The sequence below is a fragment of the Cibotium barometz genome, chromosome 10 (assembly GCF_041138505.1).
Source record: "Cibotium barometz isolate CiBa-2024 chromosome 10, ASM4113850v1, whole genome shotgun sequence".
Classification (NCBI taxonomy): domain Eukaryota; kingdom Viridiplantae; phylum Streptophyta; class Polypodiopsida; order Cyatheales; family Cibotiaceae; genus Cibotium; species Cibotium barometz.
This window is the reverse complement of record NC_141055.1, coordinates 39,427,523-39,454,076: the sequence shown is the minus strand read 5'-3', so window position 1 is coordinate 39,454,076 and position 26,554 is coordinate 39,427,523. Positions and strand designations below refer to the sequence as shown.

The following is a 26,554-nucleotide window of genomic DNA, read 5'->3' as shown; positions in this document are numbered from 1 at the left end:
AGATCCCAAGGAAGAAGAGAAAATGGAAATATATGCGTCACTTCCTCCTCCGGACTTCAGTGAAAATTGGATGCATGTGTTGGCCACCATAGATGTGATGCAACCTAGGGGGACCCAGTATGTGGAATCTGGAACTGTCCCCACCATGACCTCTATCTATATGGTTAATTGTACATCGAGTACAGAAGGGACCATAGCACAAGGGCGTACTAATGCTTAACGCCCCAGAAGGTGGTGAAAACAGAAACAATATATAGCCCGATGAAATGCCCTATTACGAAGAAAACCCTCGGATGCCTAATGGCTGAGATACCTTGAGGCCACTAAGGTACACAATGAGTTCTCCAAGGATTGGGGTGAGGAGTTGAGTAAGATATCGCCGCCGCACGCTGGAGGGAAGACACAAGGAGAAAGTCACCCTTCAAGAGCTAGAAACACCCAAGCTTACAAAAGCTGGGCACCGAAAACGCAATAAAGCCTTGGCAGAAGTAGAACATGAGGCTAGAAAGATCATGGCTAAAACCAAAAGTGAAAATGTGGACAAACCAAACTTGCTCTCAGTACCCGACTACTTCAAAACCTATACTGTTGATGAACAAAAAGTGGTTCGACTCATGGCAACAAGGCTTAAGGAGGATGGGCTGTCCATATCATACGATGGCCCGGCAGAAGTCAAGGAAGTGGATATTGTGGGACCGGGGGAGGAAGCATGACCCGTATACATTGCTAAGGACTTGACTTTGGCTGAAGAAGATGAGCTTGTCACTCTCCTTAAGGAATTTAAGGATTTTTTTGCCTGGAATCACAAAGAGATGAAGGGGGTACCACCTGAGGTGGTACAACATACGATTCCAATCATGAAAGGGTCAAGACCAACTAGGTAGAAACCATACCAGATGAATCCTAAGTATGCGGCAATTGTAAAGGAGGAAATAGACAAGCTCATTTCTACGGAATTCATCTATGAGATCGAACATACGGATTGTCACTAATCGTAAAATAGTGCCAAAAAAGAATGGAAAACTTAGGGTATGTGTTGATCTTAAAAAGGTCAACGCAGCCACTAGGAAAGACTATTATCCACTGCCCTATATGGAACATGTTTTGGAAAGAGTGGCTAGGGAAGAAGCTTACAGCTTCTTGGATGGATTCTTCGGTTACAATCAAGTGTCCATAGCACCAGAGGACCAACATAAGACAACTTTCAATATAATGTGGGAGACATTTGCATACAAGGTTATGCCCTTCGGCCTCACCAATGCCCGAGCAACATTTCAATGGTTGATGTGCATAGCCTTCAAGGACTACTTATAGAAGTGGTTGGAGGTATTCATTGATGATCTGTGTAAACACTCTCGATGGGCAGACCATCTAGCCTACTTGAGGAAAGTGTTCGAGTGATGTCGATTATATCGTATATCCCTGAACCCTTTAAAGTATCAGTTTTGGGTCAAGCATGGTGTGATATTAGGACCCACTAATTACAAGGGTGTGCAAAGATTTATGGGCCATGTGGGCCGCTTCATAATTTTCTATGCTGAAATAGCCAGACCATTGTATAATCTCCTCATTGTCTTTGAATGGACTGAGGAATGCCAGGAAGCATATGATCGACTAAAGCAAGCATTGGCTAGCACGCCAATTCTATGACCCCCCAATTGGGATCTCATATTTCACGTGCATATTGATGCATCGAATTTTCCTATTGGTTGTGTACTAACCTAGCCTGGTGAGTTTAAATTGGACTATCCAATCTGCTTCGCTAGTCGTTAGTTATATGATGCAGAGGTGAACTACACCACCATAGAGAGGGAAGGATTGGCCATGTTTTATGTCGTTAAGAAATATCGACATTACTTCTTGGCCAACAAATTCGTATTCTTCGTGGACCATCAAGCCTTATTATACCTGTGAATAAGTCGCACCACGGGGAGAATCACATGATGGTTGCTATTATTGTTGGAATTCAGTCATGGTAAGAAAAGGAACACAACATGTGTTAGTCGATCATATATCAAGAATTCCAACTAGTGTTGATGATGATCTCCCTGATGCATGTTTATTCAAGTTGGACATGGTACCTGAATGGAGTGAGGAAATCTTAGATTATCTAGCTTATGGTTTTCTGTAGGAAATACCTTTGAACAAAGATAAAATGCGGCGGCTTATCAAGCTTGCTGCAACTTATAATTGATGCAATTCCAATAAAATATTTTTTCCAAAAGTGTACATTAGATTTTGTTATGAGCATCTTTTGAGTTCCAATAACATGATTGAAAATGTGTCCTTACAAGTTGCCTTTGTTCACTTTATTATTATGTTCATGTAACTTGGGTTCTTATTTATTGTTTTGTACTAGTACTCCTTTTCAATAGACTTTCTACAAGAAAATTCTTAGTCGCAAGCAAATGTGAAAACATTCAAATATGTACTCTCAAGTTGCCTTTGTTTTCTTTAGAATTCACCATTGCCATGTGTTAGGTAAAATTTTGACAGGTGTTTTGGGCTTGTATACATATGGGATGCATGGCATGCAAAAAAGCTTTGCCCTGAATGCCCTGACAGATGTACAGAGTGGATGGCTTGGTAGTAGGCTAGTACAGGCTTGTCCGGAGCGTGGTCTGCTGGAGATGGTATCAGTCATTCGGTTGCTCCGTATGTGTGCGTGTCCCAAAAAAGTAAAATGGGCACTTGTAAGTTGTATTCGAAGGTGTGCATGGAAGCATGGGGGCAACTAATTGTTGGGGGGGCAATATGATATGTGTATGAGGAGTGAGGAATATCCAAGATTAAAAAGAAGCATATATGGAAAGGTGATGGACGCGTACGTGGCAGGAGAGAGGTGGCGCAAGGGGATTCGAGAAGGGAAGATGCCGAATTGGGCCTTGGGTGGCGGGTTCTTCCAGAACAAGGGGGGTCAACTGCAGACAAGGGGAGTGAAGCTAAAGAGGGGGCATCGACTGCTGCAGGCCGGGACAGTAGAGAAGGGGAGAGGTTGGTGTCGACTGCAGCGAAGCCAAAAAGGTGGAGGCATCCATGGCAGTAAAGGAGAGATAGAAAACATCAACAAAAAAGGAGAAGAGGTGGCAGCGACTGGGGACGTGAAAAAGAGAAGGCCGACTGTGGGCGACGAAGAGAAAGGTGATTGTTGGGGGTGTCGCCTTGTATGCTGCCACCATAGCTGCAAGAGGTGGTGGTGTCGACTGCAATAAGAGAAAGGGAGAGCACAGCGACGTCAGAGAAGAAGACGTCGACTGTAAGCAGCGGAGAGAGAAGGCGTTGAATGTGAAGTGAAGGTCGACGACGTCAGAGAGCGATGTACTTTGTGGTGGTTGCTGCCTCTGGATGCAGTGAGGGGTAGGTGTTGCTTTGGTTGGTTTTGATGCTGGCAGTTGCTGGTAGTGGAGAGTTTGGAGATGTAGCTGTTCGCAGCAGAAGCCGTGGAGGAAAAAGACACCGACTGCAGTAGGCAGAGTGAAGGAGAAAAGACGTCGAGAGAAAAGGTCCTTGCTACACTGACTGCAACTCCACTAAGCGCTACGGTGGCTGGTGGCGATTTGACGGAGGCAAGTTCTTGTTGTTTTGCTGCTGCCGTGGAGTAGGAAAGGGTGAACGTGGCCATCGTAGCCCATGTACGAGGTCGCCACAGTAGGGGGATCATGCTGTTGTTGATGACAACCGCCAGTTGGAGGTGTGCAGCCAGCAGCAGGTGATGACAGAGATGGGTTCTTTTTGTTTGTTTTGCCGGCGCGACTAGTGTCTGGTGATGCAAGAGAGTTTTTTACTTGTTGGGGTGCAGCTCGTAATAGCGAGCGGGGACAGCCTTGTGAGTATACATCTTGTGTGTTGATGTGAAGGTGTCGTGTATGTAAGACTATGTGAGGAAAAGCTTCTGTGTTGGAAGAAGCTTGTATGAAGTGTTGATTGGGAATTCAAGGATGAATGATACTGGTGATGTATCTGGCTATGGTTGTGTGTTGGTATCCTGTGTGTGTTGATTTGCAAGAGAAGGCGTGATTGACGTGTTTGGTGGTGTAGTCCACGGGTTTACACTCTCATAGCGCACTTTGTGGCAGCCTTCGATTACCTCGTCATGCACACGGTGGAAGTGTATGTGTCTGCTGGGTGTTTACTTTGACTATGGTGCCCCTGTTTTGTGCTAGTGATTTCCAAGGTTGGGGGAGTGGGAAGCTATAGAGGCCTGTTCCCTTGTTCTTTTTTCCACTCCACAGCTTTTTGGTGCCCCCACTGAGGAGAGCTCAGTATTTTTTTCGCCTAGAAGGGTGTATGTCCCATAGGAGAGAGACTCGTACCGCTTCTTTTGGCAGGGATTGTTACAGGTCTTCATGATGTGGTCTTATCAAGATATCATGGCAGGAAGGGTGAGGATGTGTTTGACTTCTTGGAGCAAATGGAGTTGGCATGCATTAGCAATCATGTTACAGATGAAGAGCAGGTTTTGAGGCTAGTAAAGATTTTCTTGAAGGAAGATGCCCGAAGCTGGCTTAAAGTTTTGAAGCACAGGATGCGGCATATGAGCTACATGGTGTTTGACCTTAGACAGGTTGAAAGAAGGCCTTTTGGAGCATTTTCAGCAGCCTAGTGTGCTTTGGCAGGAGTTAAGCATCTTGAAGCAGCTCCATGGGTATTCACTGGATTGTGAAGGTATTTACATGTCTATGGGGTAAGTGGTGTACAACATTGAAGCAGGAAGTTCCTCCTATGTTTTTGAAGAAGAGCTTGTTTATTGATGGTTTGTTACCCCATTTGAAGATCAGGGTTGAGTTGAAGAATCCCAAGTCATTTGATCATACAGTTAGGGTTGCTAGGGAAAAGGAAGGCAAGATTTTGAAGCAGATGGAGATGGGTATTTATCTACATGAAGGTGTTGTGTCTACAAGGGATATGCATGTAAATTTGGTTGAGGTGGATAAGAGTTCTATGCAAAGTTTGATTAGACAGGAGCCTCAAAGGCCTATACAGGTGTAAAGGGGGATGTTCTATGTGCCTTTTGATTTTTTTCCAAAGTTTTTAAAGCATGTGAAGGTGGATGAGAAGCAGGTGAAGGAGCAAAGTGAAGATCTGTGTTTGATGAATGATGTGGATGTAGCTAAGGTTTTCCCTATTGATGTTGCGATTGAAACTAAGGATGTGCATGTTGAAAAGCAGGGTGAGGAATCTGGGTCAAGGTTTGAGACTTTTGCAGATGAGGAGTTGCGAGTGGATTCTTCTTTGGATTGGGACGTCATGGCTGTACATGACAGTGATTTGGAATGCTCTATTGAAGATCATTTTCATTCGGATCTGGATGACATACATGCACATGGAAGCAAAGAGGATGATGCCTTGGGATTGGCTGATGATAAGAAGGAAGAGGAGTTGGATACAGAATGCTTTGAGGATGATTCTTTGCCAGATTCTATAAGGGAGGAGGATGGGGTAGAGACTTGTGATGAAATGAAGATGGTTTGCAATGCGGATGTGGAGAGCATGGAGGAAGATCCTATAGTTATGGATTTTCTTGGACAGCTTGATGGTGGTCTGGTACCTGTGATGAATGATGTGGATGTTTTTCCATTTGATGCATTATGTGCTAGGGAGTCTTTGGACGATGATACTAGGGGGGTTGGCAACACTCAAGAAGATATGCATGTAGATTGGGCTGATGAAGAGCGTTGTGATGTGAGTATTGTGCTTGAGGATGATATGTGGGCAATTGCTAGCCTTGATGAACAGGAGCCAGAGATGGACATGGATGTAAATATGGTTGAGAGTGTAACTAAGGCTTCTTTGCGTGTTGCTGAAATGCTAAAGGCAAAGTCCATGGATGACAAGGATTCTGAACCAGTTGAGTTGTATGGTTGTGAAGAGATGCCTATTTTACAAGAGTTGGAAGTGCTTGTGGACACTGCTGTTGGAAAGGATATGGATTTTTGTGTGCATAAAGGTCAGAATGCTGGAACTTGGCCTTCACTGGTATTGATGAATTGGATGCTAGATGTTACAATGCCACAGGTTTTGAAGACAAGGAGGTTTGTTGTGGGTGAAGTGTTCTTTCATGGTTTATTTGAAGAGCAAATGCTTGAGGGTGATGCTGCGTGGTCAGAGTCTGTGAATGCTTATCAAATAATGGACGGAAATGATTTTGTGGCACATATGGTTGATGTTTGGTATGTAGTGATGTAGCCATTGTTTTTCACAGATGTTGGGAAATAGGATGGTGAGTTACAACAGTTTCCTTTTGATCCTAGTGGATAGCTATTGGACTTTATCTTTTTGCTGCTGAGCATAAATGCTCTAGCAGATAAGGGGGTTGGCAAAGTATGTTAGGCAAAATTTTGAAAGGTGTTTTGGGCTTGTGTACATATGGGATGCATGGCATGCAAAAAAGCTTTGCCCTGAATGCCCTGGCAGATGTACAGAGTGGATGGCTTGGTAGTAGGCTAGTACAGGCTTGTTCAGAGCGTGGTCTGCTGGAGATGGTATCAGTCATTCGGTTGCTGCGTATGTGTGCGTGTCCCAAAAAAGTAAAATGGACACTTGTAAGTTGTATTCGAAGGTGTGCATAGAAGCATGGGGGCAACTAATTGTTGGGGGGACAATATGATATGTGTATGAGGAGTGAGGAATATCCAAGATTAAAAAGAAGCATATATGGAAGGTGATGGACGCGTACGTGGCAGGAGAGAGGTGGCGCAAGGGGATTCGAGAAGGGAAGATGCCGAATTGGGCCTTGGGTGGCGGGTTCTTCCAGAACAAGGGGGGTCAACTGCAGACAAGGGGAGCGAAGCTAAAGAGGAGGCGTCGATTGCAAGCTGGGACAGTAGAGAAGGGGAGAGGTTGGTGTCGACTGCAGCGAAGCCAAAAAGGTGGAGGCGTCCATGGCAGTAAAGGAGAGATAGATAACGTCAACAAAAAAGGAGAAGAGGTGGCAGCGACTGGGGACGTGAAAAAGAGAAGGCCGATTGTGGGCGACGAAGAGAAAGGTGATTGTTGGGGGTGTCACCTTGTATGCTGCCATAGCTGTGCAGGAGTGGTGGTGTCGACGACTGCAATAAGAGAAAGGGAGAGCACAGCAATGTCAGAGAAGAAGACGTCGACTGTAAGCAGCGGAGAGAGAAGGCGTTGAAGTGAAGGTCGGCTGGTGACGACGTCAGAGAGCGATGTACTTTGTGGTGGTTGTCGCCTCTGGATGCAGTGAGGGGTAGGTGTTGCTTTGGTTTTGATGCTGGCAGTTGCTGGTAGCGGAGAGTTTGGAGATGTAGCTGTTCGTAGCAGTGAAGCCGTGGAGGAAAAAGACGCCGGCAGCAGTAGGCAGAGTGAAGGAGAAAAGACGTCGAGAGAAGGTCCTCGCTACACTGACTGCAGCTCCGCTAAGTGCTACGGTGGCTAGTGGCGATGACGGAGGCAAGTTCTTATTGTTTTGCTGTCGGGGAGTAGGAAAGGGTGAACGTGGCCATCGCAGCCCATGTACGAGGTCGCCACAGTAGGGGGATCGTGCTGTTGTTGATGACAACCGCCAGTTGGTGTGCAGCTAGCAGCAGGCGATGACAGAGATGGGTTCTTTTTGTTTGTTTTGCCACCAGTTCTCTGCGGGCTGGTGTCTGGTGATGCAAGAGTTTTTTTCTTGTTGGGGTGCAGCTTGTAGTAGCGAGCGGGGACAGCCTTGTGAGTATACATCTGGTGTGTTGATGTGAAGGTGTCGTGTATGTAAGATTGTGTGAGGAAAAGCTTCTGTGTCGGAAGAAGCTTGTATGAAGTGTTGACTAGGAATTCAAGGATGAATGATACTGGTGATGTATCTGGCTATGGTTGTGTGTTGGTATCCCGTGTGTGTTGATTTGCAGGAGAAGGCGTGATTGACGTGTTTGGTGGTGTAGTCCACGGGTTTACACTCTCACAGCGCACTTTGTGCCAGCCTTCGATTACCTCGTCATGCACACGGTGGAAGTGTATGTGTCTGCTGGGTGTTTACTTTGACTATGGTGCCCCTATTTTGTGCTAGTGATTTCCAAGGTTGGGGGAGTGGGAAGCTATAGAGGCCTGTTCCCTTGTTCTTTTTTCCACTCCACACCATGCAATTGAGGCTCATGCTTATTGCTCTCATCTCCAAGAAACTCACCATAAAATCTAGGTTCTTGCTTATTGCTTATTATTCCCCATGTAATCTAGGTTCTTGCATGCATGCATGCATGCATGTGTGTGTGTGTGTGTGTGTGAGAGAGAGAGAGAGAGAGAGAGAGAGAGTTTTGATTTACTTGATGCATGAATATAAATTATAAAGGTGATTAAATAAATTACATAATGAAACCTATGTGTTAGAGACAAATAGAGAGTTTTGGATACATGATAATGTTGATTTACGTGAATATAAATTATAAAGGTGATTAAATAAATTCCTAATGAAACCTATATGTATCCAACGCAATAAATCGATTTTCTATATAGGAATTTGATGGTAAAAATTACACAGCTCTATATTCCCCAAAAGTTTTTAATTACCTAGATAATGACTCTTATTTCCTAGCTAGACTTTGAGATTCCCTAGATAACGACCAATATTTTCTAGCTAGAATTTGAGATTTCATAGATAAAAGAGCAATATTTTCTAGATATATAAAATCGAGTACCTAAGAAAATTAAATTTCTACTTTTATATAGAAAATCCCCGTTTACATACCTAGGAAATCTCTAAAGTTTTCCTATATATTTAGAGATTCCCTAACTAGGAAACAATTAAAAGTTCCTTGTGGTATCGTCGATGCCTTTCTTCTGACAACTCCTTGCTTACCATCATCTTCCTAGTATTTTTATCCTTTCTCTTAGTAGTCTTCGTTTTCACCCCCTATGTCTTTGCAATGCATCTTCCTTGGTTATTTTGTGTCTCTCTTTTTGAAATCTTGTCATGTCCCTTACCTCGACATTTTGATAACTCAAGAGTATATTGTAACCAAGTTTGTCCATGGCTCCTTAACTTGGGAACTCTCTTCCTTTAGCTTTGAGAAACATCCTTCCATTTAAAAAAAATGCACTAGAGATATTCTTATTTCATATGTCCCTTTTTCCCCACATTTTTTACAAGTCCCTTTTTCCCACATTGGGTTCACCAACGCTCCCTTGCTCCTCAAAGTGGGTGTTCCATCATGTGTGTGTGAGTTCTTCTAGTTGTTTAGTGATCTCTTCAAGCTGCTTCTTTAAATCCTTTCCTTTTTCTGATATCTTTTATTCTACCTTGCGCCAACTCTGTTAGTTCCATTGTGCAGTGCTTGGATTACTTTCGATACACAAAATTCTTTATATTGAAAAGTCAATTACTTTGAAATGATATTTATACCAAATATATCTTTTCTCCAAATAAAAAGCTACCCCGGGTTTTTAATTGCTACACTAAACTGTTTACCAAAATATTCACAAACCCTACCAATATTCCATATTCCCATTACAAACATTAGAATATTTTCCCTAGGAATCAGATCCTCACAATATTCTAGACATAACAAGCTCTTCAAATGTTCTTCATAAAATGTGCCTTCTACTTATCAAAAAAAAATGTTGTTCATAAAATGTGACCTCCAATCCATGTACAAAATTGCCTCTTGCCAGCTCTCAAAGGGAAAATGATGGCATTTAATTTCAATACCGATCCTCGAAATACCCAAACATATGTACAAAATACCTTAGCATGGAGTGTTTAAACCACAACTTGAAAAAATAGGGCTACTTGCTGGGAATGAAGTTCTACATTCTCAAGGTGAAAATGGCTGCACAACTCGGAGACAATAATGGGAGTAAAAATGGTAAGAGGATATACCTCAAAGAACACAAAAGGAGGTGAAAATGGCAGAGGATTGGTGGCAGTTGAAACACCGAGCAAGCAAGAGTAGACGGGTAATCACAATGTTTTCCTTAAATGGCAAACAAAATTGGCTACAATAACAAATAAAAATAACTTTACAGACACGTAAACACAACATATTCCTTAAATGGGAAGTAAAATTGGCTACAATAACGAATAAAAATAACTCTATTAAAATTACCCGTTTGCTTATTTAATGAAGCTTTAAATTCTCCATTGGGCTAAAATTTTCCCCTAATTGTTTCCACGGAGGGTGATTGATCTTACTCATAGCAAGACACAAGACAACATTGAAGATAAGTTTATTAAGCCATTACCTCGAGACATGTTTCAAAAACTTAGAATGATGCTTGGTGTAAACTCTAATTGAATTTGGACATAAGAGGGGGTGCTAAAAATGAAGACTATCCAAAGGCCATCCCTAATCCTACATCAATTGATCCTACACCCACCACCAAGCAATTGCTTCAAAAAGTAGTCACTATTTTCATGCACATGAGGGTTCTCATATTAATCTGAAAATTCTTATAGAGTTACAATTAGATGTAGGCTAAGACCTTTGTTAAAAATGACGATTATTGAGCAACAATTCATCATAAATTACAAAGGATCGAGAGGAACAAGGGTTTTGACAACTTCCTCCAAACACAAGAAAACCCCCCTCATTATTTTGAGAGTGAACGCATAAATCTATTGAATGAGGCAAAAACTCCCATAGCTCTAACAAATGGAGAGGGCCCCTCGCTTTCTTCTTCAGCTTGAACATCTAGAAGCAGCAACTACACAAAAGCCCAGAAGTCTTAGTCGAAAGCATGCAAACATGTAAGGCATCGACCTATGAACATGCTACACCTGACATGCACACTCAAATTAGCTTACATCAAGATCATCTGGATTAGGTCGGCTTGGCTGTTCTTTGGCCAGTTTGTACCGACCTGGCCTCTCTTTATCATCTAAAAAGACCTGCCATAGACTGGTTGGCAAAAAAAGAAGACCAGATGTACAGTTCAAATCATCCATAAAAAGCCACTAACAGCTTCAGGTAAAACAGGACATGCCTATTACAACACTCTGGGGGCTTTATCAACATCACCCCTGCCTGTTACCCACCCATCTCTTTTGGGTAGGGGATCCATCCCATCCATAAGGGCAAGTGATCTCCCCCGCCCACAAATTTATGAGCAGGGGATTTTACCCTTACGGGGGTGTCCATAAAGACCATCACTCCAGCTTCCCCTATCATAGAATCGAAATGCACATACCCCGGATATCGCCTGAAAATTGCACCTTCTGGGAGAGGCCTCATGGAGTACACTACTGTAAACGTGCTACACAAATCAAGATCCATAATGACTTTCATAAGAATGCTTTTACAAAGAAAGTGAAGGAAGAAGGAACGCAGCACAAAATCAATGTAAATATTTACCTAAGAAAATTATCTCTAGTCCTCCTTACATTCAAACCAATTCCGACATCACCACTGAACAGCCGTGGATTCCACATGATCAGAGGCCTTGCCTGATCCAGAGCACAAACTTGGAGAGATTATCAGCAGGAAAACATTAGCAACAACCATCTCTGCACATTAATGCCTTGATTTAAGGCTAGTAGAAAAGCATATACCTCGTTTTCAGTGTCTTGCGAAAGCTGTAACGCAATTTTCTGGACTTCTGCTAGCATTTGATAGTCTGGCACAACTAGTACAACCACTTCATCGTCGTTGTTGATGGGTCTCCTATCATTTAAACTGTGCAATCCAAAACAATTTTGTATCAGAAACATTGTCATCCTACAGTGGACTCAAGGAATCCACATCTTAATCTTAATACTGGGAAAAACATGTTATTTGTGGCTGAGGTCACTGAAGTCTGATAGTTCCTTTGATCATCCTTAGTCCCATGGGTAGACGGAAAGGGTGAATCAGGTTCTGGAGGATATGCTTCGTGGATACCTCTCCAAGCGACCATCTGATTGGGAGAGAGACATCCCAATGGTCGAGTTTGCCTCCAATAGTGCTAAGAATTCACTAGTGGTTGCAATCCATTTATGCTGATGTACGGTTACCAGCCTAGATCTCCGGTAGCTATGGGACTTATGGGTATTCAAAATGATGCGGCTAGGGATTTCTTGGCAGATATGCAAGAGATGCTAGCCAGAGCTAGAAATTGTTCGCAAGTTAAACAAAGTTAGTGTTAAGGTCTCTTAATCAAGATCACGCTTCCGCAACACATGTAACAGTGGTATCCGAGCATAGATCAACTTAGGCAACCCTTAGGTATGTTTTTTGCATGCTGAATTAGGGTTTCTAAAATTAAGGTTTGCATTTTGAGGTTTGCAGGCCAAAATTAGGGTTTCCCTATTCTGCCCTCGCAACAATGTTTTTAGCCCTTCCTTCACTAGCAAAGTCAAAAAATCAAATTAGGATTCGCATTTTTCTGCGTTTTTAGTCCATTTTTGCATGTAGCATACGTTGCATGTAGTCTAGGACTAGCGAAAGTCTTAGCCTAGGTCTAACCTAAGTAGGAAATGGCTCCTTATGAGCTCTGTGGACAAGACCTCGCACCGACAGAGAGCCTTGAAGACACGGAGGAGAGACATTGGTGAAAACGAGAGGACCTCCAACAGAAGATCCGATGGAGGAGAAGTTTGTAGCCCTGGACAAACAAATACGAGAAGGACAAGAAGCCCAGGAACATGAGGACCAATGATGATGGGAGGAAGCATATGCATGGAAAGCTAGGATTGTCAAGAAGGTTATGGCCGACATGATGGAAATGATCATGGCAACCTCGGCAAAAGGCTAGAATGGAGCTGCCTTGGAGCAGCCCAAGGCCTAGAACGTGGATCCTAGTGAGGGAGAGCTTCCAATACAAGATGAGCTCCTCGATAACGCTATGACAGATAGGGAGAGTTCAGCAAAGGTACCATTGATCGAGAAAAAAGTGCCACAACCCTAGCTTGAACACAAACCTGAACCTGAAAGAGCCAGCAGGTGCTCTTTCCAATTGCCTAAGATGCAAATGCCGGAACCAAAACCCAAACCCGAACAGCAGAGCCAACAAGTGGATCTCTCCAAAATCCGGTTCGGAGGATGAGATCAGCCCGACAATTTCTGAGGAGCTTTTCAGAAGAATCTCGCTGAGGAGAAGGATGAGGCTACATGTGATGTAGAAGATCCAGTAACCTAGTCAAAGAGCCAGATCTAAGTCTAGATCCAAGAACCATTGTATATATGAGCATTCAGCAATGCACAATAGATTAGGGTTACATCTCGTCTTCTGTGTGTTTCCAAGTTATGTAGGATTAGTGTTAGTTGCATCTCCAAGGGCAAAATTAGATTGGCCACAGGAATAAAAGTGTGTGGTAAGAGCTGGAGCTCCTGCCTAGCCCGCCTGAGTTCTGCTCACATCGCCAGCCCCTTCCACCCAACGCCATCGCCGCCGCTGCCTGTTTGTGCACAGCCCGCCTCCCTGTACCTCCTCTTCTCGTCGCCTGCCAACTTCTCTTTCACACCCCCCCCCTCTCCATCTCCCCCCCCCCCCTCCCAACTCCCCGCCAGCCCTTTGCTCTTGGCTTCTCCATGCCCTCTCTTCTCGCCTTCCCGCACTGCCACTGGTTCACACAGACGCGAGCACAATGGAAGCTTGGGCAAGCTTGAGGAGTTGGTCAATGATTGTGACCCTTATGAGGGCTTACAACCATGGGAACTAAAAGCAGCATTAGCTTTCTCAAAAACATAGAGGTCAAGTGTGACCACGACCAAGCATACTCTTCCAAGTAGTCACCTGCCCGGACATGTCTGTCAAAAGTACCATAAAAATGATATAGATTGCTTTTGTCTAGCAGGGCCCTAAAGATGTGAGGATACATCCATCTTCAAAGAGTTCGCTTAGAATACCTGCCAAAGCCAAAGCTTGCATCTGACCATAAGTGTTTCAGCAAAGCAGCAGCACCAGCATCTGGAAAGATGGCCTTCAGTCGCTGCACAGAAGCTGCGGAAGTCAAGTCGGTCACTTACTGAATCATTAAAAAAACAAAGAAATATTGCACTTATTTTGTGGTACATATTCCACCTCAAAAAAAAAAAGGAAACTTTCTACTTTTTCAAAGTCAATTTCCAAAGGTTTTTTGGAGAGCCAGATGCATGCAGGCCATGGACAGAACTCAGATCCTACCTTCTCAGACCCTTTCTTGCATCTCAACTGATATTGAGCATTTACTTTATAAAAGCCTTTTCATGGAAAAGAAAAACCAAAGCTTCAAAAGTGGTTAGGTTGTTACAATATTTCAATAATACCTGGGTTTTGAGATCTCCTTGCAACGATTCCAAATAAAACTTTGCAAGATCCCATAGCCTTTGTTGCGCTCCTTCCTCATTCAAATTTTCCAATTCTGGAAGTTGCAGTTCAACCTGTCTTGATTTAAACCATTATAAGTAGCAAGTCTCTCTTCTCTCTCTCTCTCTCTCTCTGCCCTTGGAGTAGATGCACTTTTTCAGACAGTCACCTTCATACACCACGTCGAGACACTATACACACACTGAATCTGGAGGATTGCATTGGAGCAACTAGCAGAGCAAGGACATGACAGGATTTGGTATGCTAGGGTTTCTTCATGGTTTCTCTCACACGGGCTTCATATGGATTGCTTCCCACCCTTTCAGTACAGCCTCAATGCACCTTCCCTTCATCTCACCCATCTAGAGGTGAACTGCAACGACCTCCTCTATCCACACACCCACACCACATGGCTCACACCTTTGGAGCTACCCCAAAGATGCAACTCTACCAAGATCTTTGTTTGTGGATCATAGCGGATGGCTTCATTCAAAGACTTGGGTACCTGCGTAGACACATGTCCCATGCCATGCCGATTGCAATTGGATAGATCAGAGGCTCCTCTCACCACCGTAGGGTGGAGATAAGGAGGGGCAGATGGCAATGCTAGGGAGGACAGGATTGTTGGTGGCCAATCAGCCTGTTTGGCCGATCGCTACCCGGACTGACCGTTGTGCAACAAACCGAGCCTTCTTGTTTTGTAACAAACTTGTAACAGCTTCTTGATGAGAGCCTTCTTGTTTTGTAACAAACTTGTAACAGCTTCTTGATGAACGCCGAACGGGTAGTACCTGTAGTTGTAAAGAAAAAGGGGAATTAGTCGGATAAGGGGAGAGAGGGGTGTCTACCCGGCTGAGATTGTAGGGGAAGGAGCGCAGTACTGTCTAGATAGTCCAAGAATCATGTCAGGTTTACTCGGGCCCTGAGATTGTAGGGGAAGGAGCGCATTACTGTCTGGATAGTCCAAGAATCATGTCGGGTTTACTCGGGCCCAAAGGAGAGGAACAGTACTAGATAGGAAGACAAAAGAGTTGAGTGAGTAGTTCATGAATGACACATGGGTCGGTCCTTGTCTTATTGGTCTTTGTCTTACTTCTGTTCATTCTACATATCTCTATCTATTCAATATTCAATCTTGTGTTATGCATAGTCCTGTCTGGATGCAGATCATTGTCCGGATTCAGGATAGACTTAGGAACTAGCCTGTTTTGCAGTCATGATCAATCTCCCCTTGTGTTATGCATAGTCCTGTCTGGATGCAGATCACTGTACGGATTCAGGATAGACTTAGGAACTAGCCTGCTTTGCAATCATGATCAATCTCCCCTTGTTTAGGCAACCAAGTAGCTTAACATCCTAGCGTTTTGGCTTATTCCATTGGACACAGCTGCATTAGGTGCTGCTCCTCCAGAGCTGACTAGGTGATCCAGAACCACGTAAGTGCCGGATCTAGACTGCACTCCGACACTTTTGGCGACCCTGCAGGGGAACTGGTACGCCCCTGTTCACCCAATCCAATCCGTGTCCGGGCTCTTGTAGAAAAGAGGACCCTATCCCGGCAATGGAACCATAAAACCGGTCTATGGACACATAAAGCGGTAATTCATTCACAAATAACCTGGACTTACTCAGACACACAATCACAGAATCCTCGCTCCCTCGCTCAACAACACATTGGCCCCGAAGTCGGGCGCCCCTTGCGGTATTTCTTTATTGTTAAAAAGTTGGAAAATACAAAGCACGAGTGCAACAGAGCACTCTACTTGCACCAGCTGAGTTTTACAAATTCTGGGAGAAATTTGCCAGCATAACTGCACTAAAACTGTTCCATAACATCTCAGAATGAGTCCCAACGGACAGGCTCACTTCCATAGGCATCAGACTACCCAATGGAGTCCCAAACATCACAATTCAGCTTGCTGTAATTTTCTGCACAGACCTGTTTTCAGCCCAAATTAACCCTTGTACTCTCCTAGAAGACTTTAGCAAAGTCCTACTGCATTCTGGCATCAACCGGGCAACATAACAGTCCAAAAACAGCACCTAAACAGTGCTGAAACAGCGTTGTATTGAAGAGGTTATTACCCTCTTCCATCCCTGCTTTGGTGTAGGAACTAACTACACCGGTTCCTGTTCAAGGAGGCAACTAGCCTCTGCATATAAGCATGAAATTCACGCAACTGTACCTGATTTTATCTGATGAGAGCATTACCATAGTCTGCAAGAGAGAGAGAGAGAGAGAGAGAGAGAGAGAGAGAGAGAGAGAAATGAAATGAAATGAAATGATATATTAACGTCTTCAAAAGGCCAAAATGACCTATGAGACCAAAAAGGTTACAACAATTGGTGGATCTGATACAATGTCTGTGTAAGGAAAGCTAAAAACAACTAAACAACTAACTGAAACTGAAACAACTATGAGGAAAAGTACGGTACAAGAGAGAGAGAGAGAGAGAGAGAGAGAGAGAGAGAGAGAGAGAAATGAAATGAAATGAAATGTTATATTAACGTCTTCAAAAGGCCATAATGACCTATGAGACCAAAAGTTACATCATGGTGGATCTGATACAATGTCTGGATAAAAAAACCCAGAAAAATGAAAAATAAAGATGATACTACTGGTACCTAGAAAATGAAACTGGAACTGGAATATAGCGGGGGGGGGGGGGGGGGGGTACGCTATGGAGGTGAGTGGAATATAGTGAAGGGATACAATATCATGTGGGACGGAGGGGTACACTATGGAGGTGCCTCCATCTCATAGTATGTGCCGCATCGGACACTGGCGGATCTCCTCAATATCCTCTGTGGTCAGCACCCTGACTAGGTGTCCCGCATGCCTCGCAAGAATAATCCGAATCTGCCGCTGCAACCTCCGTCTATGCTGGGATGCCCCCCTCCGTGGTCGTGGGCGTCTGAACCACCCAAGCTCAATCGCACGATCAATCAGTGTACCCTTGGTGTGGGCGGTATCCATGTCCTGCTGCTGCTGTGGTCCATCTGGCACAGTGATGGCTGGACTAAAGAAATCTGTAATGTGCCTCTGAGTCTGGCTCTCTGTGTGCCTAAGCAGGCTATCTCTATGTCTCCGCAGCTCAAGCAAGAACAATCCCAAACACCTCTGGTCCTGGTACCCCATGACTCTGGAAAGTGGTCCAAAACCCTCTCTGAATAAACAGTGGAAACGACCACGTATCTCATAGTATGCAGTACAATGGCATATATAATGCAGCTCTGTCTCTGGCTCCCCATGGCATACTCGGCATATCCTGGCCTCAGCTGGTATACCTCTATATCGGCCAATCTCAATCTCAAGCTGGTGTGAGGATGTGCGAATCTGACCAATAGCACATCGTACTGCATGAGACAAGTGTACATCCATGTAACTGGGTCTGATCACAAAACCATCTGCTGTGAGCTGAAGAAAATGCTCTATGTAGAAAGCCATCTTCGTGCCCAGCTCCTCAGTCGGCTGTATCCATGTCCTCCTAATGTCTAGCTGAACTAAATCCTGACGGATGAGTCTGGTAATCTCTGTCCGTGTGAGAGTGAGAGAGGGTGCCTCCAGAGAATACTGGAAGGGAGGCAATCTGTCCATGCTAAAACCATGTGCCTGGAACCAAGATGTCATTTGTCCATACCAACAAGCCGTGTCTCCCTGTAAAGCTAACTGTCGGGAGGACTCCAGGGCGAGGCGTGCATATCTGTCTCGGGGGAGATCCCACAAGCCATGTATGTAGGAGACTGATCTCGTAAGAGCCTCAATCACCAGAGGGGCAGCCGCCAGCTCTGCTCGAATAATCTCATGAGGTACCACGGCCTTGGCTCTTATAATCCTAGCAATCATAGATACCAAAGGCCTCTCCATACCTCTCCACCCGCCTGCGCTATGATGGCCCACTGAAGGTCCCCATATCTGCACTCCATAAAGCATAGCTGATGTCACTAGAGTATCAAAAAGCCAAACTTTCATTCGAGGTTCCTGAAACTGAACCTGCGAACACATCCTCTCCAAACCACCCAGGGCTGCATGTGCTCTAGTCAATCTAGTCTCTGCTGCTCTCCTCATCGAAAACATTGGCCCACTGAATACTACCCCAAGATATGTATATGCATCTGTATACTCCACAATCTCTTGCCCATATGTAAATGTGGAAGCTGATCGCCTAACCCACTGTGGCGTGGTGTTAAACACCATAACCTTGGTTTTGCCAAGGTTGACAGACAATCCACTATCATGTGCAAACTCATGTAAAGCATCCAGATGACGCTGCATACCCTCAGGGGAATCAGAGATCAACACAATATCATCAGCATATAACAATAGTGGGATCCATGTACCTGCTAGCTGGGCTCCTCTGTCCCCCAATCTCTCAATGTAGTCAGAAGCCTCATCCACATACATACCAAACAGTGAAGGAGATAACGGGCAACCTTGCTTCACTCCTATAGTGGAGTGAACCAAAGTAGAGACCCCCTCTGGGGTGCGTACCTGTCCTGCAACTGATCTATATAAAGCCATAATCCCCCATATGAGCTCTGTGGGTACCCCCATCTCCTGTAATCGCCTCATCAATCTGGCTCTGGGCACTGTATCAAATGCTTTGCGGAAGTCCACAAAGCTACAATAAATCCGTCGCCCATGCGACCTGCCCTCCTCAATAATGGCCCGGAGAGTCAAGATGTGGTCAAGAGTAGAGAAACCTCTCCTGAACCCTGCCTGTCCCTCTGCTCGAATGCCAACTCTCTCTGCCCATCTACTCAACTGCTGCTCAAGAATGGATGCATACAATCGTGCTAGTGTGTGACCAATCATAATAGTGCGATAATTCCCTGGCTCCATAGGGTCCCCTGACTTGAAGATAGGCACGATGGTGGACCTACTCCAAGTCTCGGGTAAGCCTTCGCACATAGCACGATTGAACATCACTGCTAGAAGCTCTGCCAGCATGTCTCTCGCATGAATAAAGTGCTCAGCGACCAATCCATCATGATCATATGCTCTCCCAGTCTTCATCCTATCAATGGCCTTCCTTACCATCTCTGCGGTAAAGTAAGTACATGTCTGTGGGCATGGTGCTGGCGGGTCAGGAAAAGGTGTCTGTCCAGGAACTGTATATAGAGATGGTGCATAACTATCCCAGACCTCTGTAGAAGTGATGGCCAAAGCAGGGGAGGACTCATGAAACAGACGCCAAGCCTCCCTCGAGTCCTGGCTCAAGAACAGCTGGTATAATTCTTGCTCTAGCTGAGCAAGGCCGGCCCGCTTCTTCCTTCGCACAAGACGTCGGAAGGCAATACGTGACTGTCGGTGAGTAGTGACTCCCAAAGCAACCTCCCGCTGCAGTCGGGCTCTAGTCTCTCTGCACTCCTCATCATACCAGCTGTTCTGGGGCATACATCTAGAACGCTGTCTCTGTCCAGGCTGAGTATGTGGATATGCCTCTCTCGCTGCATCATGTAAAGTCTCTGTCAGTATATGGGTCAACTCCTCCAAAGGTCTCCCTGGCTCCTCTGTGTACAGACGTTTATAAATCCCATCTGTGTAGACAGCATCAGTCTCTGAGGTAAAAGTATATCGAGTGTGATCTGTCCCTCGTGTCCTCTGAGCTGTGGTAAAGTGAAAAGAGATAGTCAATGTCAACAATGCATGATCCACTACTACCCCAATGGGCCGAGATCCAACTATGAAGTCCTCAATGCATGAAACAAAGCTGGGCATAGCCATAACATAATCCACTGTGCTAGCACCATGTCTATGTGGAAAGCAAGTAAATCCAGCTGCTGACGGAAACCTCTGCAAGCCATTAAGTATGGCCAACCCATGTGCAGTCCCCATATCTACCAAATATCTCCCATACTCTGTGCACTCCACATCCTGTGAGCGTCTGTCTAATCCCATATCCAGAGTGTCCAGCTCTCTCAGCATCTCCTCCGAGGTATCATAAAAGGCTGTGTGGCGGTTGCCCGTCCGGGCATTAAAGTCCCCTAACAGGATGATGTCTCCATCCCTAGAGAACTCCCATATGTCATCATCTAGCACAGAGAAAGGAGACTGCCCTCTAGGTGCTGCATATGTCGATGTACTAGGAGCAAAATAGCATATGGCAATATACAGGAATCTGCCTGTGTCGGCCCTCAATCTCACCCACATATATCTGGCTTGATCATCTCTCCGAACGATGTGTAGAAGCGGTTGCAGCTCCTCCCTGAAAAGAACTGCCACCCCTCTTGATCCTCTACTACTGTGTACCGATCTCGTCCCTACTCTGCAAGCTGTCTCCCATCTGTATCCTGTCACCTGTGGCATCATCTGACCAGGAGCCTGGTGAGTCTCCGAGTAGAAGACTATATCTCTATCTCTAAAGCTGTCCTCAAAGGCACCTACATCAAGTCTGAGGGATCCATTGCAGTTCCAGGCTGCCAGCTTTAATTTGGTCCCATAGGTCTCGCACCGTCATGTAGAGCGTCGCTCCATGATGACCACCCTCCCTTCTCTATAAAATGCTATCTTCCCTTTTCTCTTGCCGCTCTAATCTCTGGCATAACTTCCTTCATATGTGCAAGCTGTGAAAGAGTAAGATCATCACCAAGAAAAATGCCTGTATTCTTTAAAGTGGGTCGTCTCTTCAAGAACTCCTTCTTCGCCTCAATAGAGGGGAAGCGAAGTATGAGAGCTCTTTCCTTTGATGTTTCCCCGTTGCCTCCGCTTTTTTTGCCCACTCTCCAAGCTTTTGCGTGTGACGGACTATCAATCCCCATCAACACCATAAGCTCTTTCACCTCCTCTTCAACTTTATCCTTGTCTTTAAGGCCGGTAATCCTCACATGCCAAGCACGTGTACGTCTTCGTTGTTCCTCTTCCAAAGTCATGTTAATGATTGTAGGTGTAGGGGTTGTTATCTCCTTACCTTTACCCTTCTTGGCGACCTCTATCCACTTCCCCGCATCTTCTTTTGCGTCTTGGTGATGACTTCCACCCATGAGGAAGTCTTTGCTTCATGCTGCTTCTCTTCTTCCTTAATTGCCCGTACTTGTTCTTTGATAACCTTGAGCTCTTCTATCATTGATGGCTGAATTTCACCGTCTTCAAGTCCACCATTTGCCTTGGCCTCTGCAAGCTCCCTCTGAAGAGCTGAAATTACGCCTTTGAGCGTGTTGACTTCCCCGTGAAGGTCTTTGACTTCCGCTAAGAGGTCCTCCTTCTCCTCTTTCCACCGCTTACCCTCATTGAATACCATTTGGAGAAGTTGGCTTTCTCCTTCCACCATCCCTCCATCTCTGCCTTCCATTCCTTCATTTCCTTTTCCACATTTGTTATCCTCTTGTTTGTGACCATAAAGGTCGCCTTCATCGGGTTGCGCAAGGGGGAAGCCATGGAAGAAGCGAGAGAGAGAGAGAGTTATGCTGCTGCCTTGGGGGCCTGAGCAAGGGTGGGTGGTGAAAGGCGGGGCCGACCAGCCTAACGCATAGATAGACTAGCCATTGCCAGCAGAACTGTGCGGCAAGGCGAACTGGCGAACTGGCGAGCAGAGCAGAGGCGAAATGAGAGAGGCGGGGCAGACAGGCGAAATGAGAGAGGCGGGGCACACAGGCGAAATGGCGAGCAGAGCAGAGGCGAAATGAGAGAGGCGGGCAGACAGGCGAAATGGAAAAGGGCGGGGCAGACAGGCGAAATGGCGGAGCAGAGCAGAGGACACAGGCGAAATGGAAAAGGGCGGGCAGACAGGCGAGAGAGAGAGAGAGAGCGAGCAGAGCAGAGGCGAAATGAGAGAGCGGGCAGACAGGCGAGAGAGAGAGAGAGAGAGAGAGAGAGAGAGAGAGAGAGAGAGAGAGAGAGAGAGAGAGAGAGAGAGAGAGAGAGAGAGAGAGAGAGAGAGAGAGAGAGAGAGAGAGAGAGAGAGAGAGAGAGAGAGAGAGAGAGACTGTGGGGAGCAAGCTCAACCCTCAATACATGAGTTGCAGGGCAGGGGAGTGCACCACAATAGCTCTTAAGCTGCAACCATCCACCATAATGGCTGCAAATGAGCCTCATTCAGCCAAAATCCCACGCTTCCCCCTTCCCAGTGTGGAAAATGCACATAAATTTGACACTTGGCACATTTTAAGCCTTTTCCACATGCAATCTTCCAAGCTAAAAATCTCCTGACTGGTTCACACTCTCACAACAGTCCTTTGCCAGTTTTTGGTCCCCTTGACATTCTGCACAAACTTACGCGAACACTTTTCAATTCCGACACTGCCCAAAATAGCAGTTCCCTAGATTTTAGGGATGATGTCATCTACATTCCTTCTGGTCTCCTGACCATCTTTGACCACTACGGTCACTTCAGAATTTGCTTAGAATTCAAGATACATTCACATTTCGGTGGCGGCCACTTACTAGTGGAAACCTCATTCAGTGGCCATGTCCTGGACACTGTCATTCATCTTTCAGTGCAGTTCTCAGGCTTAGCCAACCACTGGTCCAAAGTCCCACTGGCTGACCCATTCTGGCATTGCAATGGCCCAAGCCCTTCCAAGAGATCCCGGGGGAAAACAACAGCAACCAAAGAGAAAGAAAAGAAAAATATATATTTATAAAGAAATGTAAATAAGGAAAACACTGCAAAAAGTTTCACCTCGTGGTGACAAAGAGTCTCACCATCCTCTAGCTTTCGGGGATAATCCTACCAAAGTCTTCATCATGCACATAGTGATCTCTCATGGAATCCAACTCTCTATGATAGACAATGGTCACTAAATGTACCTGTGGTCTCCCACGTAGAGCATCTGCAATCACATTCTTCTTCCAGGTGTATGGATAATATGGAAATGAAACATGGACAAAAAGTTTGCCACCTCATGTGCTTCTCAGAAAGCTTAGTCCAGAAAATATCCCAAGCTTTGATGATCTGTCTTCACCATAAAATCAGCCGCAAGTAAATAATGCTTCCATGAAGTAAGAGCATGAATCATGGCTAGACTCATAAACATGCAAGTGTTTCTCAACATGTTGCAACCTTCTGCTCTCAAAGGCAACCACGTGCCCTTCTTGTTGCAAAACTGCCCCTATACAATCCCCATTTGCATCACATTCCACCACTATAGGTTTCACCAGATCTGAAATGACCAATACCAGTCTGGTAGTAAGCTTCTGCTTCAATAAGTGAAGGCATGTCTCTTATGCTCACCCCATATGAATTCCACTTTCTTCTTGGTTAGATCATGCAATGAAGCTGCAATGGTGGAAAAGTTTCTAATGAACCTCTTGTAATAGGAGCATAACCCCAAGAAACTGTGCACCTCATTTACGGATCTCAATTCTGGCCAATTCTTGATGGCCTCAAGCTTTGTTGGATCCATCCACATTCCTTCCTTAGACACTATATGTCCAAGGTAATGTCTTTCTTCTAAGAAAAATTCACTCTTCTTTCCATTGATGAATAACTTATGCTCGTGCAACTCTGGAAATACCTTAGCTAAATGCTTTCTGCGTTCCTTGGAAAACACAATGTTGTCATCAAAGAAAGTGGCTGCATACTTCTGATGTGGTCTAAAGATCTGATCCATCATGTGGTTGAAGGTAGCCGGAGCATTTGTGGGTCCAAAAGGCATCACCAAATACCATACAATCCAAAAGTGGTATGGAAGGCAATTTTGTGAATATCCTGTGGCTGGATCCGAATCTGATGATAGCTACTCTTCAAGTCAATCGGACTGAAGAATGCCACGCCTTCCAGCCAATCCTACATATCATCCAACCTCGGCATGATTCTTGATTGTAATCTTGTTCAAGGCTCTGTAATCCTCGCACATGCGGAATGAAAAGTCCTATACTTGTGTCATAATCTCTTCTTGTTGTATTGCACTCACACGGTAAGGAGGTCGATTCGGGGATGAACTCCCTAGAATCAACTCTATCACATAATCCTCTGGTCACTCAGGAGGCAATTCTCTTGGAATAACATCCGTGAAGCAATCCTTGTATCCCGCTAGAAACTATAGTCTCTCCCTCTCAAGAGAGTTCAAATCTTTCAGTGAGTCTTCACTCTTATCCTTTACAAAGGTCATATATGCAAAGATTTATTGCTTTGGAAATAGATACACGGGATACAATAGGGATGGTGTCTCCCTTCTTCTTTGCTACGATAGTGATATCCTTATTCTTATGCTTAAGAGAAATAGTCCTCTCAGGAATCTAGATAATAGCACTCTTCCTATGGAACCACGGCATCCCCAAGATGACATCTGAGTGCTTTAAAGGTGAAATATAGAGATCCTCGTAGTCCACATAACCGCAAATCTGGGCAAATACATGGGCAGCATATGGGTTCATGTCCTCGTGAATCCAAATAGGAGATACAATTACAGAATCTAGGCTATTGGAATTACAGAATCCCTATGGAGTGACTCATCAACTAATCCGAATTAGATTCACAGCTAGGAAGTGTGAATCAAGCAGAATCAGAATTAGATTCACAGCTAGGAAGTGGAATGCAAATTTTATGCCACAGAATAACATCATAGCACTGATTCGCTGCACTGTTTAGTATATAATATTTAGGGTTTTCAGGTATGTGGTCCTTATAGACGATCTCCCTGATTTGAGCTGCCATGTAGAGGGCGGTCGTGACCAGGATCCCGTGGACACACGAGTGTGCTAAAGCTGACTACCGTGGTTGAGTGTGACTCCAGAGAGTTGAGGTGCTCCACGAATGTGGTGTCGGGGCTTCCTGATGGGTCAGCGGGGCTGGGTGCCTCACGTGGTCACTGACCGGTGCTGTCATCTCTGTTACCTAGAAGAAGCTAGTGATGGTCGGTTGTGAAATGCCCTAGGTCTGAGCTCCTCTCTCTCTCTCCGAAGAAAGTCTCTATGTCTGCTGAGCTCCAACAAATAAATACCCAGGCACCTCTGATCTTGGAATGAGTGGACCAAAACCCTCTTGGAAGAGGCATTGACATCTCCCCTAGATCTCATAATATATTGGACACCTTGTCATGACCATGTGAAAGTGGAACAGCATGAGTGTCAGCATGGTGGTTGGTGAGCAAGATAAATATTTCATGATTCATACTTGGGTGCCCGGACAAATAGTAATATGTATGGACATCCCCAAGTGTGAAGGGGGACCAAGGGATTTATTATTTATAATGTTTTAACCTTGGGTGGCCCCTAGGCATAAGTGGCCCTTAGAAACTTTAATGAACATTAAAAAGGGGGCCTAAGATATTTATGGAAGGAGGGCTACTCCACTTTTGGAAGTACACGCCTCCTTTCCATCTCTCTCTCTCTCTCTTTTTCTCTCTCTCACTTGCTTTTTGGAGAGGAGGAGTCGGCTGGCTACATAGAGAGTACTGCTAGTTTCCTGGGTGGAGAGAGACTGGTTTAAGTTGGCTGGCTGCGTGGAGAGAAGCCGTACAGTACAGCAGCTGCAAAAATGACTGGTACAGGCTGCAGGTACACACTGGTATGACAGGTACGGTTGCTGTAGAATTTCTGACGTGGACAACTGCTGCTGGCGCAGACTTGTACGGACAGGTACAGGCGGGACAGTTCAGTCCTGTCCAGTTGGTACAGGCGAGACAGTTCAGTCCTGTACAACTGGTACAGGCGGCGCATCACCAGGGTATAGGCGGTGGCTGCAGGTGTTGACCTGTACGGACAGGTGCAGGCGCATCGTACAGGTGGCTGTAGGTTGAGTACTATGCAGGCAGCGCATCGTACAGGCGGCAGTGCATCTTATAGGTGGCTGCAGGCGCAGACCTGTAGGGACAGATACAGGCGGGTACTGCAGTCCTGCCCAGCAGGTACAGGTGGGACTGTTCTGTCCTGTACAGCTGCAGGCGGCGCATCATCAGGTACAGGCGGCGCATAAGGAGAATTGCTGCAAGTACTGTTTTGAGGCGGCTGCAAGGGAGGAAAGTACAAACAGGTACACATGTGTGCTGCAAGTACAGACATGTACGGACAAGTTGCTGATGCAAGCGGCTGCTAGTACAGACTAGTACGGTCAATCCCTCCAAAGAAGAACTGCGCATAAAAGTTGGTAAACTCTGAACATATCTTCCTTTCTTTCTTTCCACTGGCTTATGTCTGCTACTACAGGGTTGTTTCTTCTGGCCCTTTGTGAGAGGAGGGGTATAGCAGTTTGAAGGGTGGAAACAGAGATTGGACAGTGGATTAGTATTTAGGCTGAGTTTGAAGCCATGAACATGGAACAGCCAGATGCGTGCTCAAGGCTGCCCTGTTGAATTGTCTTGGTTGATTAGAGGAAAACACAGTGTGTTGCTTTTGTGGGACACAGATCTGTATGTGAATCCTCTATGGTAAGAGGTCTTGAGGGCTGCCAGGTTGGACATGCAGATTTACTTTCCTGGA

The 26,554-nt window shown here is 45.3% G+C and overlaps 1 protein-coding gene across 1 annotated transcript in view; it reads right to left on the bottom strand.

Moving 5' to 3' along the window:
* Positions 1-10,340: 10,340 nt before the first annotated feature.
* The window catches only part of LOC147634885 (DUF1995 domain protein, putative (DUF1995)), a 75,776-nt gene continuing 59,562 nt past the window's right edge, over positions 10,341-26,554 (bottom strand). The window contains exons 3-9 of the mRNA XM_086804107.1: positions 14,154-14,267; positions 13,755-13,837; positions 11,480-11,603; positions 11,283-11,374; positions 11,119-11,184; positions 10,736-10,829; positions 10,341-10,635 (exon numbers count right to left, since the gene is read on the bottom strand). Of these exons, the coding sequence (XP_086660233.1) occupies positions 10,522-10,635; positions 10,736-10,829; positions 11,119-11,184; positions 11,283-11,374; positions 11,480-11,603; positions 13,755-13,837; positions 14,154-14,267 (687 nt within the window). The 3' untranslated portion in view covers positions 10,341-10,521. The remainder of the gene's footprint in view (positions 10,636-10,735; positions 10,830-11,118; positions 11,185-11,282; positions 11,375-11,479; positions 11,604-13,754; positions 13,838-14,153; positions 14,268-26,554) is intronic.